Source organism: Corvus cornix, chromosome 2 (assembly GCF_000738735.6).
Source record: "Corvus cornix cornix isolate S_Up_H32 chromosome 2, ASM73873v5, whole genome shotgun sequence".
NCBI lineage: Eukaryota > Metazoa > Chordata > Aves > Passeriformes > Corvidae > Corvus > Corvus cornix.
In genome coordinates this window covers 44,369,638-44,385,915 of record NC_046333.1, presented here as the reverse complement: position 1 = coordinate 44,385,915, position 16,278 = coordinate 44,369,638, and the positions used below count along the sequence as shown (strand labels likewise).

General features: G+C 40.5%; 1 protein-coding gene across 1 annotated transcript in view; it reads right to left on the bottom strand.

Annotated features, from left to right (window-relative positions):
* The window catches only part of SCRN1 (secernin 1), a 39,279-nt gene that overhangs the window by 18,935 nt on the left and 4,066 nt on the right, over positions 1 to 16,278 (bottom strand). The window contains exon 2 of the mRNA XM_039549519.1: positions 9,083 to 9,242. Coding sequence (XP_039405453.1) covers positions 9,083 to 9,241 — 159 coding nt within the window. The 5' untranslated portion in view covers position 9,242. The remainder of the gene's footprint in view (positions 1 to 9,082; positions 9,243 to 16,278) is intronic.

The window sequence follows — 16,278 nt, the reverse complement described above, 5'->3', positions numbered from 1 at the left end:
GCTGTTTGCTTGTGTGTGAACAGAGAATAACTGCATTTGCTGCATGTGCAAAGGGGGAGCTGGAGCAGCAGGGAAAGATTACATGTCAAGACAACCCCAGAGCAGCTATCAGGCCCCAAGTCTGCAGCCTTAGCCCCCCCACATTTCACAGGTGGTCAGCTGGCTGGAGCCGTCCTGCAGAGCCATCCAGGACATGAACCATCTCAACCCCACAGCAGAAAGCAAAAACCTAGGCACAGTCTGGAGGAGACTTCAGGACTCCATAAACCCACACTTGCATAGCACTTTCTCGCTGAATAGCCCTATTATACAAGCTTGCTTACACTGACTCTGATTTACTAGAAGGAAAAATGATAACACTCTGAAAAGTGATAGTTAAGCCAAAAAAATGCTGAATGCCTTTCCTCTGCAAAACATATTTGCAAGGCTATCCTCACTACCAATGGCTTATTACTTGGTGCCTCATTCCAAAACCAAGCACTTCCAAAGCTGCTATTCATTGCAGAGATCTTATTGTCAATGGTAGCAGTGGAGAAAAGGGAAAGAGGAAATAGTTTGTTCCTGCTTCACGAATACAGAGCATTCTGAAAAAAATGTGGTTTTGTTTTTTTAACTATGTAATCAGAGGCCAGAAAACATCCATAGGCAACACTACACACCTCAAAATACAGCTGTCACCTTCTGTATTGCTTTTTTATGTTGCTCAACCCAAAAAGAAGTGAACATGGACCATATTTTCACACTATATTCAGTTTCCATACAATAAACCATGTACACACACAATATTCAAGCCTTATTTATATAACTTGTCTCAGAAGACCTAAACAACAGAAAAACTGTTTCAACCTGACGGTCGCTGACAGGTCTTATAAAACTAGTATTGACTTGATTCTTATTCATTTGTCATGGATATTGATGTTGCTGAATAAGTCTTGATGAAATTTTACCTTCCCACTCTAAGTATTTACCCCAGTAAGCATAAAAAGTAGGCACTCAATGGGATTGATGTATTAAGGCAGGAGCTTGGTTCATATTTATACCAGTAGGTATGAGCATCTCAAAAGAATAGGGTTCAGAGGTGACAGTAGATTATTAATTTTAAACATAAATCTCTCACTTCGTAACTTCACCATCTCCCCTTAAAATAACACCAGAAAACTCTTTCCCAAGAAACAAAAGGAACTGGGCTATCCACTTGTAGGACACATCAGTTGTAATGGTAGCTCAACTAGAGTCAGACACTGGATTTGCAGCACAGCAAACCACTGCTTCTTGTTCCACAGAAACCAGAACATATCCTTGCAACAGCTCGAGCACAAAAGGAAATAGTGGGGGAAAGACAACACTAGCCACCAAAAAAACCTCACTGGCCACTAGATCTCTAGAAACAGGAGCTCGGATGATGACAGGATTTCAAAACCAGGTAAAAACTCCAAACCTGTCCCCTCTCCTGCACCCCACAGACCTGGCACATCCCTCCAGCACAACAGCAGAGCTGCCTGTTCCACTAAGTGCTGTGCCAAACTAGGCAATGACAAATAAAACAGACCTCAGGTACTGCTGTGATTCTGCTTGCCACTAACCCTGTCTTCAAAATTCCTGAAGTGTCCAACCTCAGCGTTTCCTAAAACTAACATTTTTCTTAGAGTATGAATGCTAAAACCAGAAGAATACTGACAAATTTGGTGATAAAGGCTGAGAGTGAGCGGTGTCAGGCTCCATGGATTTTCTAGAACTCAAGCCCTGAAAGTGGCATAACTGGCATCCTGCCCTGTGAGAGTAAATTCCCGTCAGAAAACATAAAACTAAAGAAGAGAGACTTCACATACAAGAGATGCAGCCAACAACTTTAGAGAGAATTGAGCAGGCTGGGAACTAATGATATTTCTTTATTTCACTTACAGTATCAAGAAGAGAATCTTATCAAGGGAGTTCTAAGAATGGCACAAGGCACAAATGTATCTCCCACCCTAGCTAGGGCATGCAGATAAGTTGGAGGTATTCCAAAACCAGACACGACAGTCATAAGCACAAGAGATTTCTTCTTTCATTAATGAAAAGAAACTATTGTGCAGTTTCTACTGTACTAAGGCTGCAGAAGCCCAATTCCTAGCACGGTCAGTCAGGTCATTATGAAATATCAATGAAATCACATAGGCTTCAGCCCTGGATAACAAAGGCAATAGTCAGGGAATGCTTCAGAAAGAAATGATCTTTGAAAAGGGGCATTAAGATTCCAGATTACAAAAGAGATCCCACCCCAACCCCCTTCCCTGCCATCAGATCCAGGCTCGAACTTGGCATTAACTCTTTGCTTAACTACTTCAAGCACTGCCATACCATAGCACATATTTGAACACAGGTAAAGTATCTGTATGATTGCAGCAACTCAGTAAACTGTGCCATGGCTGCTTTTTAAACCCCTTCCAAAGGAGGGATGAAAAAAATGTGCTGAGGCAGTCTCACAACCCACTGCCTCCCTGGCCATCAAGACATTGAGACTGACAGCCTGGTTGGAAATGTCTAGACAGGTGATTCCACAGGTGATGTGGGCTGCCTGGGCTTTCCCAACACGGTGAAGTGGAAATCTGGAAAACTAGAACAGAGTTGTTCAAGGAAGCTGCTCAGACTATCTCATGCACATGTGTCTGCCAACGAGCTTTACAGACAATTCTTTTGCTGCTTATTTACAGGAACAAATTTAGTAGAGCTCAAAGAAGTGAGGGTAACTTTTCTCTGGAAAGAGAAACACACAAGCAGTAGTACACAATAGAAAGGAGGTGGTAAGCCAATGCTATTACCACTGCTTGTTTATGCACTAAGCAGAACTAAGCATAGAGTGTAAGACACGTGGATGACTTTACCACACATGGCCATGATGGCTCCTACAGCAGCAAAACTTGTGCCACAGTGAAGGGGACAGCCATACACCAGGATAAATCCAGCCTGGGTACATCTCAAGCAGTCAGCCCCAATTCTAGTGGTCACACAGTCAAACCAGAACAGTGAGCAAAAGTCTCTCCAGTAGCAGGATGAATCCTCAGGTAGCCAGCTCTCAGAAACACACATTGTGCTACTACCTATATCCTCATGTTGTAGACAGATATAAAAGCACTTACTAATGTACAAATAGAGAACAAAGCCAATTTCTGCCACAGTAAAGTGCTTCTTTCTTCTTCATATTAAGAACAGTTTTTTTCTCTTTTTATGAAGACCCTGGTGCACTTTACATACACTTTGTATTTGCATATTGTTCCCAGCTGTTTGTATTCAGTGCAACCAGTAAATATAAAATTTGAATCTTATCTCTAGCAGTAAGGATGTTAGAATTTATAATAGAAAAAAAAAAATAATTAGAGAAGCTAGAAAAAGCCAAACAGTTCCCCTGTCACAAAGCAGAACTATCTATGCCCTCTGACTGACTCTAACCTGCTCTACCAAGCCACCAAGGAGCCTCAGGCATGTGAGCCACTGTATGGAAACAGGCTCAGCAAAATGAAATTTAAATATCTTTAAATAAATCAAGTAGCACAGAGTGCATCAAGGTACCCAAGGTTGAGGACAGTCTCTGGAGACACTATAAGTCAGAGTTGATTTAGCAGTCAAGAATTCACCTCTTGCTTTTCAAGATACAAATTTAGCAGTCTCCTGGGCGAGGAGCAAAAGTAAAACTGAAATGGGGATGAAGCTTATTAATTTTATGTTTTAAAACAATAAGAGACAGATTTCAAAGAAGCCACAAAAAGCCCATCACAGAGCTATCCTCAGAACTCTTGGATATCCTAGGCATTTGAAATACTTGCTCACTCACTTGACACAATTAAATGGTTTGGGTCAAGATGGGAGAGTTGTCAGTTTTTTGCCCCAAATAATTCTAATACTCTCCCCTCCTCTTCCTCTCTGCTACAGTAAAAAAGGAAAATTAAAAAGATTAAGAACAAAAAAATTAGTTCAAGCTAACCAGTTTTGCTCTGGTAGCAGAAGAGAACAAATAAGCAGCACTCCTACAGTAAAAACAGGCTTTGAGAGGGCAGAAACATCCAAGAGATTATGGCTTCTACCTCTGAACTGCTGCCGGGTTGTGCACTGCGCTACAAACCAAAGTCAAACACATTAGCTTGAAGGCCAGTGGCCTGCAATGGAGCAGGAGAGAGAAAAAGCTCACATTAGCCAAGCAATCGACTGCTGAAGGCAGCAACCAGTTTCTTTGATCAGCTGCTGTCTGCCCGCACAATACCTCTCCCCATCTCTGTGCCAGGTCTCAGGGTGAGCTGCAGCATGGTGGCTTGGGCAAAGCCATCTGTCTGCATGTGCAGGAGCTCTGCTGCCTCCCAGCCAGCACCAGGTCTCTGTGGAGAGGCAAGAATGCGGCTTCCTAAACCACCTCTGAACTGCGAGCCTTCAGACCACAACCTCAATTGTCTACATGGAGTAAGCATAAAGCTCCATCACGGGCACAAACACCACCGTGTTTCATCAAGGTTTCCTGCCAGGCACCACTTCCCCATGTCACTGGGGGTGCCCAGGTTTACATCCACACCTGCAGCAATGTGACTGTGAGTTAGCACTGCCAGTCTGACCTGGAGGCTTCCCAAAGAGCAAATTCGCAGTAGATCCTGCTGTTGATTGACTTCTGTCATGAGATTCTGAACACCTTGCCCATGACACAATGCAGATAAGCCAAACAGCTGGCAAAAAAGGGAACCAAAGTACCCCAGAACTGAACTGCAGCACTGGTGTGATGCTTGGTGATTATGACACAAACACCAGGATTAAGATACCTCCAGGTGATACAAAGCCAACTTTAATACAATCAAAGTCTGCTTTCCAAGCTTTATACTGTCTTGCAACACTAGGCAGGAACCCACCAGTTTCCTTTAAGTGAGTTTTTGTCTGCAGTCTTCAGACCAATGTACAGAAAAAAATCTTTCTGCTCCTCTGAAAACTCAGAGCAAGGAGAGGTAATGGTATCCATACCAAAAAAACCCCAACAAAACAAAACAAAAAAACCCCAAACAAAACAAAAAAACAGAGAAAACAGAAGAATAACTAAGGCATAACTATGACATGAAGTTTTAGAGAACAAAAAAATTCCTCCTACCCCACAGAAGGCTGGCTTTTAGCCCAGACCTGTGTTTAACACCAACATACTAGAAAAATTTTGCATATTCCACAGTTTTATAGACTTCTTTGCTAGTCTACCCTTTCTACTTTCCCCTTTCCATTCCTCCATAAGAAGTTGCATGATGTTAAAAGAGCTTTTACAGCTCTACAGTGAAGCAAGAAACCATGACTATTTTGAAATAATGAATACAAGGTCAAGTTAAAGAAAAGGACGGTAGATCTAAAAGGGAAAAAAAATCCACATAGGAAATTCATCTACAAAAAAGTCATTCAGCCAAGACATCTTCAGGAGAAGGAAAACCACAGCAAGCAGCAGGTTACTACAGAATAAAAGAAATCTAGTAAGTAAAACCTACCTTAAAAATAGGACAGAGCAGCTTGCATCTTAAAGAGCATTATGACAAGAATTCTCACTAACACATGACAAATTTTTAAAATCCACATCTGGGGAAAAAAAAGTCACACTTACTTTTAGCAGAGGAATTCAAAAAAGGACCTTATTTATGCTTAGGGGAGCAATATTTCACCTGCACACACAAATGCACTAGGGTGATCACTACAACAAGGAAGAGGCCTGATCAGCATCTGCCACTGCAAAATTGCAATGCAAGAGAAGAACAAACTTTCGAGAAAGTTGTCACTCACATAACACAGCCGGGACCTTTAATGAAAAGCCCCATTGTTCAGGGTCTTGGGAACCCGCTGACATGGAGGGAAGGAATTATGTTGATGAGCTAGCTGCAGGGCTGCTTGTCGGGTAGATTGAGCCACAAAGATCAGGCTGAAAATGACTTGCAGCATTCACCGAGTTCCCCTGAGGCCCTCTCACAAACTAACTGATAGCCCCATAGCACAGCCAGCCCGATTCCTTTCTGGCAACAATCTCAGCGAATTACTGTGCCATTTCTGGTTACACTGTGCATTATCACAGCTGCAAACGTGAGCAGCACAGAGTGGAAATAGGAACTAGGATACAAACTCCCTGACAGAGTCCTATGGAGCAGCCCATATCATCACTACCTCTTAACAGAAGTTCAGACCACGAGTGACAGCCACAAACAGGTAATCACAATTTGATACACACTGAACTACATTATGTGCAAAACACAGAATATAATGAAAACCAAGTCCACTATCATTGTCCAATGAAGGTAAAGAAACCAAAGCAAATATACAATATGGAATGGAGAGAAAAGCTGCTTATTTGAAAAAAAACCCCCACCAATACACCAGGATGGATGAGAGGAAAAATTCAGTCAAAGGCACAAAGGATTACTGACTTAGAACAACTATAGTGTGAAATTGATCAAACACACCTTTCCATTTGTAAATATGGTACATTTAGTTTCTCAGAACTGTTTAGTAAGTTTTACAAAGTGCAAGGGAAGGAAAGCTGTAGTAAAAAAAAAAACAAAAAACCCTGCATCAACAATAACAGAAGTGTTGGCAGCTTTCGGGGGTTTTAAAGAACAAAGTAATAACCCAGAGTATGTCAAAGCTACAAATAGAAGCTTTGACACTCCCCTCCACTCCCCCATCAGTTAATTACCTCTGACAAGTTTGCTTAAAAGGTAGATAGTGTTGCATGCCTGGTACTTAACAAGGCGAAGCAGCTGAATTCAAGCCTTTTCTTAAAGCTTTTCTTGACTTTGAGGTACCACTCACTACCCATACACAACGACTGTGCAAAGCTGCCAGACAGCCCTTAGACCTAACAAAGAATTAAAATCAGTAGGGTGTTTTAACCAGCTTACTCCACTCAAAATATTCATGAGTTAAAAAAAAAAGAAAACATTAACAATACTTAGTGCTGAGTGCAATGAAGATGCAGTGATAAGCAATCACATGCACTGCTTTCAGAGAAAATTGTTTTTATCCTGTGCTAGGAGGAAACAGCAAGAATTTTGGCAAACATCTGGAGCCTGTATGTTTCTGTACACCACTCTACTCGAAAAACCTCCAGCTAGCTAATGAAGAATTACGTAGTAGCATAGGCCAGCAGAAGCCAAAGTATACATTAATTACGACTTAAGCCCCTACTTTAAAAAAAAAAAAAAAAAAAAATGGCCCACTCCAGTCCCTCATCTAAACGTGCATCTTCATCACACTGCAACAAACTTTACCTTGATTAAAAAAAAATTCAACATTTAAGGAGAATGCTTGCGGACTCTGGTTAGCAGACTAAATCTACAAACTGTGCTGTGCTATGAAAAGGAACTATGCTTCCTGCTTCTAAAAGGTCTGGCAAAAGAGTTGAGTTTATGACTGAATTGTAAAAAAAGGCATTAAACTGGTTAATCATGTTGTGAAAGAGGAATCATAATAGATTATTTACGGCTTAACTATATGCTTCAGCAAATTATGACACTCATCAAAGAGTAAGATATGGGGAAAAGAGACCAAAGGAATGGAGAACTCTAACAGTGAGTTGTTACAAAGTATTCTCCATTAAGGGTACAAAACAGAGAAGCTTTCCAATGTTCTTCTACCCCAGTAACAGAACTTTTTTTTTTTTTTCATTTCCAGTTCCATGAAGAGATGCTTTAAAAAAAAAAAAAAACCTGCTCTGAAGCTTTCTTCTAGTCTTATTGTCACACTTGTGTTACCGATGCCAGCACGTGTCTCCGAGGTGCTGCAGCACTGCAGTTAACTGCACGCAGTGCTCTTGGACAGGGGCAGAGGATTTGTTTACATCCAAAATCAAACCATTTAATAATGCATACATTGTACTAGATGTTGGCAGCAAAAAGAATTAAGAGAACATTAACTGTTAGAAAGAAGAGCACCAAATCCTCTGAAATTTGGAAGTGATCCCACTTGAAAAACAGAGTTAAAACTGGCACTAGCCTTAGGATATCTTCTGGGCAAGTGACAATTAGATCCATAAAGAATCTGTTGGGATGAGAGACATCAGCCTGCCACAGAACACCTCCTGTCCTCAGCCTTCTGCACAGCCACAGGGGCAGGAGGAAGCTGAACGCAGGGAACCTCACCGATTCTGCTTTCCCAGTTGCCGGTCACAGCAAGAACCTGTGGACTCTAAAAGCTCCTGGCAGTGCAGCATCAGGCTCTGTTTCCTCTGATAAAATGACTACCTGCACAGATCCTTGTCTTTGCTTCTGATGCCTCAGTCTCTTCATTCCACCTCCACTTTACACTTTCCCCTCTTCCTGTCTTCTTGTTCATCTGTCCCTTTGCTTCACTCTTCCCCATCTGCTTATCCTTTCATTTCTCCTGTCATTGAAGCGAGCCTGCAGTAACAGACTACAATTACAGTAACTTCCAGCAGGGTCCTTTTCAACCTGCATCCATGGCATCAATGTCCAGCTTCAGGACTCCACATCCAGCCTTGCATTTAGAAAGAAGCCACAGCACTCAAAGTTGACCATGATGCAGGTGCCCAGCTACAGAACACACCAACAGAGCCAATGGCACGTACAAGAGTTAAGTTTGGCTTACAAGGCTTGCACACTCTCATTCTCCTCCTCTCACATTCCCTTATTAGAGCACAAGTTCCTCAAGGCCCAGATTTCTGTCTGCCTGTTTTGCAACCTGTGTAGCACAGTCAGCCCCCATTACTGCCAAACAACAACCATGAATGAGAATAATTTGTTTGGCACGTGATAAACTCTGAAAATTGGCTTCTAGTTCCAGATAGCCAGGATATTTTTCCCTTAAAAGGAAAAAGGAATCAATAGACAGGTGGTGCAGGAACCTGAGATGTGAACAGTTTTGCCTGTCTGATGGAGAAAGTACAGATCACAGATGTTTTCCCCAGTTAAAAAAGCTACATTCCGAGTTTGATTTTCAGGACTTTTAAAAAATCTTGTCTCTTTCTACTCAAGAGATTTGAGTGAAGTGAGCAAGGACTCCACAATCTGATGAGAAAACAGGACAATATTAATTTCTTCCAATAACAGTGATTTCTCACAGTTTGAATGCCACAATTCACCCTTACCTCAACTTTGCTTCCTGGATCATGTTCTGCAGCAGCGAAGTAGACCACCTCCTGTACTTCATCCCTAGGCCGTGCAGAGTTCTTCCCAAACACCACCAGCCCATCTTTAGAACATGGGGGGAAGGCTACAAAACAGTAACTTGGAGGAGCTGCAGCCATCCTAGAAAGGGAAGAAAGCATGAACAAACAAAACTAGTGGGTTTTTTTATTCATAATTGCATACATTAGAGAATCATTCCATCTACTGCTGCTAACTGTAGCTAAGAGGGAATGCATTCCCTCTGTCAGTCGATTGCCCAATGATAATGGAACAGGCCAGCTCAAAGGAAGCTTATCTGAATTGAACTTTAAAAATATAATAATTTTCATCATTCTTCACCCAAGCCTTGTGAAGGCATAAATAGGTAAAAAGGCAAGATAACTGTGCCTTAATGAGTCTACTTAGTCCCCACAGAAAGAAGATACTCTGCATTGGAGCTGCTCAGGAACATATGACCTAGATGTATTCTGCTGACTCAGACAAGTACAGAGACACAGAATTTTAAATAATTTAGTCCCTCTGCTCGCATGCACTTTAATATTTTTAAAAAGGAGAGATAAAACATGTTTGAGGGATTCCTGAGAGAGGACAATAGCATAACTGGAAACAGAACAAAGATACAACACAGTTACATCAAAACCTGTCAGTCAATTTATCTATTCAGATGGGAGAGACACTGAAACACTAATTGCACTTTATTTTCTCTGTGGTTTCTCTGCATTGCTGTTCTTACCTGAACTTAATTGATTGCTGTTTATTTGTTTATGCAGGCTAATGTGAAATGTTTATAGGATAATTTCAAGTGTTTGCAATGACAATATATTAAGAAAAAATATAAACTGTTTCAGGACTACGACACTACTGTAGCTGATCTTGTATACATTGCCATAGCCAGCATTTTTTCCCACCTTTCAGGAAAATTTTGGCACATATACCCACAAAATAAAAAGGTGGGCTGTTTATCACTTGGTAAAAAAGCACTCAGTGCAGATGTCTGAGCTTTCTTCATAGTTCTTATCACAGCAATAGAAACTCAGCCTCCAAACAAACAAACATCTTCCTCTTCCACAATATCCTGAAGAAGTAAAAATATTTGCACACATTTGCACTCCTTAGAAACAACCAACACATGAGTTCCCCCCGCCCCCCACCCCCAATTCATCTGCAAGACAATGCTGGGCATGGGGGAGTGTGCAAAGCTGCTTTTTTACCATTAACTTGCACATGCTTCAAACCATTCAAATTTAGCTTTTTTTTTTTTTCTTCTAAGCAGTGCCATTTGAGTACATCTCACAGAATAGCAGATAATAAAACACAGGAAGAATTCCTTTTGCATAAAGACTGTAATCCATAAAATGGTAATTGTATGCCTGTAGACTACAAGCAGGTCACACAGATGCTCAACCTTGCAAAAAAAAGGTCAAGTATATCTGTGTTACAAGTCCCCTCTACCAACACAATGTGAGGCAATAATCATCCAGGGAAATCACACAATCTTTCAATTTAGGTAAAATTATATTCACCTACTTGAGCTGAAAATGCTTTAGGAAACAAACAAATCCCTTTTTACTAGCAGAGTTTAGAGCGGTGGGAAAGGACAAGCTACTTTGAGCTGGAATTATGCCAGCTGATAAAATACATCTGTAAGAGGACACTGGGCTGCAGACCTGCCTATTGTGCCTCTGAATCTGGGACATTACTGGTTCTACATGAGTGTCTTGCACACAGACATGATGAAAAGCCCCTTTCAGTTGCCACTCATGGCTTGCGAGCCATCGGAGGCTGAAGCGAAACGCGGTGCGTATGTCGAACGTTGCCAACCTTCATCACTAATGAAACCATTCAGCACCTTGCTATGAGTTATGCCAAGTATGAGTATTGCTATGTTGGTGATGTCAATGGAACTGCTTTCCAACACTCTAAGAGTTCCCATCTGCCTTCAGGTAACTCATCTTTTAGCGCACCAAATTTGCCTTCTGACACATTGCCAGATGAGCCAAAATCTTGAATAACTTGCAGACTTAGTGAGGATCTCGCTGTTCCAAAGAAGTATTTCCTTTATTCTAAACACTAACCAAGCAGATTTATTTGAAATACATGACACAGCTGAAAAATATTACACATCCAAGAGTCTAGCAAGAAAGGTTAAATTATATACAATAATAATTTTAATTAAATGAATACCTAAACATATTGGCAGATAGGCTTAAAAAGATGGGAAATGTTTCAGCACCCTGTTACTGAACAAATATGAAGGTATGCAAGGCAGGCATTTACATACCTATCGTCTGACTAGGTAGGGAAAAGAATTAAAAGCTTGTAAGTATGTAATGCTCTTCAGAATTCCGAAACCTCCCTGAAATAAATAGACTCAACTGTATGTGTGATATTTCTTTTTTCCCTTAAATATACCAACAGTTACTGAACCTAAAACAAATTGCCATTTTGGTAATGCTTTTTAAGCACGAAAGTATGAGTAAGTGTATTTGTGGGATTTTTTTTTTTTCCTTAATTATACCAACAGTTACTGAACCAAAAACAAACTTGCCATTTTGGTAATGCCTTTTAAGCATGAAAGTATGAGTAAGTAGAGCTCCCTTCAACACACAGTACATTTCCTAAGTATGAGCAAGCTACCCAATAACTAAAGGTCACTTCAACACAGTGTATTTCATACAGGTGAGTACATAACAGTCGAACACTATGTCAAATGTTATCACCTTATACTGAAAACATGACAGGGGAGGAGCTGGCACTGGGATCTCAGATTTCATTTTAGAGAAGGAAGACATCTAGCAGTCTAATACAGTTTAAATCTACTCAATTTGCTAGGTAGCACTTTTTCCTAGAATCTCATTTGGTTTATTTTGAATATGACAAGGATGGCCATTTCTCAGATACACCCACAACCTGTATTTGTTCAGAACTCTACTGTACTTTATCTTCCTCCACCACATAACTAAAACAGTCTGTTAGCAACCACCTATCTAAGCAGGACATTTCTACTGGTGTACTTCATGTTCTTCTTTTCTTTATTCAACTTCAGGTTGTCCTCATTCTCATTTTCATATATTTGCCACCTTTTACCCTCTTACACGGCTCAGTACCAAACAAACATCTTTCAGCCACAGGAGGAAAAGAACACTCCTCCTTCATAGTACCTCTGATAACTCAGTCTAACTTACAAAACCACCTAATGTCGTAATTCCTACACTTATTTCACAGAGTTTACTCCTCCAGTGAAAGGCAATCCTGAAAACCTTAGAAAACACAGGGAATGACTACAAATAAATCTCAAAAAACACCTTGCTGCCCATTCACACAGTTCTTTACCCCAGATCACATTAAGCATACTGGCCTGATTTTCTCAAAAGGCCATACCTCAGACCTACATTCTGGTGGAGACAAAGGTAAACCTACACCGTGTGTCTCAACTGCAAACCATTATACTCATGGATGGGCCACTGCAAGCTAAGAGAAGCAGGTACTGTACAGACCATTACAGGCTATATCCAAAGTCACTCTGCATATGGAAGCCTGGAAACAGACAAAGAGCTGTACATTATGCTATGCCACTATATAATAACTGCTGCAGGTCCAGGAAGTTAACAGGCATCATGCTTGGTCAACCTCAAATCACTGCAGGAACAAGGGATGAAAAAAGGGTTCTGAGCAGCAGCCACAAGCTAATATACTCCACTTGCTATCTTTTTATTTGACAAAAACATGCTACAGCAGGGATGCCATCTTCCACCTGGTCATATTTTTTTTTCCAGTCTTTTGTGTTCTGACACTATAAAGAAGACTTACTTAACATGTTTATTAAGATCTTTTCTCATTGTGGTAAGTCCCATTTAACAACCGACAAGCCAAATTAATCGTATGAATATATCACCACTACTGTCAGTGGTAAAACAGACAGCACTGAGTTCGTAAGTATTTTAATGCAGAAAGGAGTGACACACATTGGGCAATCACAGAATCAAAAAGGTTGGAAAATACCTCCACGATCACCAAGTCCAACCTTTGAGCAAACACCACCACATCAACTAAATCACGGCACTAAGTGCCATGTCCAGGAGTTTCTCAAACACCTCCAGGGATGGTGACTCCACCACCTCCCTTGGCAGCCTGTTCCAGGCCTTAACAAGCCTTTCAGTGAAGAAATTCTCTGTCATGTCCAAACCGAGCCTTCTCTGGTGCAGCTCTAGACTACTTCCTCTTCTCCTGTCACTGGCTGCTTGGGAGAAAAGACTGACCCCCACCTGGCTACAGCCTCCTTTCAGGTTGTTGTAGAGAATAATGAGGTCTCCCCTGAGCCTCCTCGTCTCCAGGCTGAACATCCCCAAGCTCCCTCAGCTGCTTCTTGTAGGACTTACTCTTCGCAGCTTCACTGCCCTTCTCTGGACAGATGTCTGGCTCCAAACATCACAATGGGAAACAACAGGTATGACAATTATCAGGGCTTTATAAACATGTCTGAGCCTAGCTATACTCCTGAAATAGGGTGAACATGGGTGTGCAATTGCCTAGCACCACCTCAAGAAAACTAACCCATAAATCTTGATGAACAAAAAAAAATTAATCTTCAGGTTGAAAATATTGAACCTGAAACATTTTACACTGGAGTATTTTCCATTTCACAGTATGAGGCTCTTACAGATGCTGACACGTATTTAAAAAGCTCACAAACTCCAATTAGAACAGCTTGTACTATTAGAGTTAAAATGCATCCACAACCAGAAATTTAGAGTGGTCAACAAGGAATAAAACTGCTATTAAATCTGTACATACAGCTTGTGTCAATCTAATGAAAACTCCATTTAGATGTCATTTTTCACTTACAAAAACATGAACAGACAAATAATGCTGGAAGAGAGATTAACACATGGAATAGAGGTTGCAGTACACCATCCTCCACCTCACAAACATGAGTGTCAGAGGCTGAAGCCAAGCTCTTAAGAAAATAGAGATAGGCATAAATAATTCAGTGTGCTTTGGAGCCTTCCTTTCCCCAGCCTAAGAAAACTGAAATAGCTATGTATTCACAACAAAGCACTCTGGGCTTAGCATGACAGTGTCCAAACTAAAGAAAGGAAGATTTTCATAGTAATTCGCTCTAGAGTTCTTGGGGTTTTATTCTGTTATTTCTCCAGAATAACACTGTGTACTTCTCTGAAAGCTGTAATTTGGTACTGCAATAATCTTTTATAAAGCTCAAAAATCTGACTGCTACAACAAAATTACTTCTCAGAAAAATAACTTTATCATCCCACATCAAAGAGACGTTGACTTTTCAAGTCAACTAATTTTCCTTGTTTACCAAAAAAACCTGAAGACCTTAAGCACAAAGTAATTACTAGTTTTACAAAGTTACAAATTATGTGAAAACTGGCTTGCCAACAGCAGCTTTCACAGTTGCTGTCTTATTAAGAAAATAAATTACCAAAAATAAACATTCAGTACTATGAACTATTATGATCTTGAAGGTCTTATAACAAGTTATTGTTCAAGTAATTCCAAAACTTATTTCTATAACAGTACAACTAGTTTTGCTCTTTTCTCTATCTTTTCTGTCAATTGAAGAACAAAACAATAGGCTTGTAATGAAAGCACAGCACTCACTAGGAAGCAGTGGGTGACAAAAAGGATTGGTGTGAGAAAAAAAGGGTGAAAGTAAGGGTCTGTCTTGAAATTTAACTCATGCTTATTGAACTAAACCAATATTTGCTCTTCACAATTCTTTTAATTGCTGCTCACTTCATGCCCTGCAACTTTGTCTCAGGAAAAGCTGAAGATGCCCATAACACCACATATAAAAACCCTTTGGGTTTAATACAAGTTTCTGAAATGCTAATTAGTAGTTATTGTTAATCTCAATTAAGATTTATACCAAATGACAAAGTTCTGAAGGAGCTATTCCCACACAGAGCTATTTCTTTCCCAGCAACACACCATTTAAGACATTTTAAGTGATACACATCTACAAACAGTTCTGCCCCTAACACACTATGAGGAAGTTCTGTTTTCTACACCAATATAGTCTCTTGCTCAAAAATTTAATAATAGCCAGTCACTATCACGTATAAAGTAAAAGGTGCTACATGAGAAGGCAGCTGCCACCATTACAGATCCTCTTCACAAGAAATTGAAGCAGCGCTCAAGCAGATATTAAGGATATTAAGCTTCAGTGAGACCAAGCAGTCAGCACTGACAACAGAAGAGCATTCACCTCACGTTGTGATGAGTAGCATTCAGCTGTAAAATCCGCCTGGTATTGATTAGACTCAGAAGCTGGCAAAACTTCAGCTTGATCGAGCCAAACCTTCACCCAGGAACATCATTGCTGTGTTCATTACTCAGCACAACTATGCCAGCAAGCATGGATGGAACCAGGAACAACACACCTTGCTATCATTCACCTTAGTGAGGTAGCATAGATATACTACAGACTCATCTTTCAAACATTTTCTGTATTTGTCTTCAAGAGCTTTGTTGGTATAATTGTCAAGCTCTCTGAAGCTCAGACATGATCAAAATGTTGTACAGGATGAAGACTAAACCTCTCCTAACTCCCAGTTTTTGAAGCACACCTGTGATTGTCCTAGATAACCCATTATTAATGCTGGTAATAATCAACATCATGTTTTCAAGACAGCACAGGTGTCCACAAAAACAACCGTGGGAGTGTTAACACCAAGGTTTCATCTCAGACCTCCACAGCAGTTTGGTCAGAACATCAGTTTTATTGATCATATAGCCTGATCTTTCTACCCTCACTTCTTTGGTTCCTTCAAATTAAAGCCAGTCTTTAACAGGTGCTTTAGGTACCAGAAACACAGAGGCAGAGAAACTCCTTGCTCCTAAGTTTGGACTACATTCTGGTGATGACAGCATTTTCTTTCATATTTATCTTACAAAAGAGATTTGAGCTGCTTTTAAGGTCCAGAGAGCACATTAAACCTCTTATGAAGACATATAATGTGGTTTTGTGTATTAAAGGATAACGAATCCTCACTATATTTTGTGCTTTTATAAAACGGAAACCCAGCTGTGCAAACACTGCCGAACTATTTCAGTAACATTTTAAGATCGCAATAAACCTGTTTTCATTCCAACCAGAAAGGGTAAGTGATCTCATCTGCAAGAAACATTT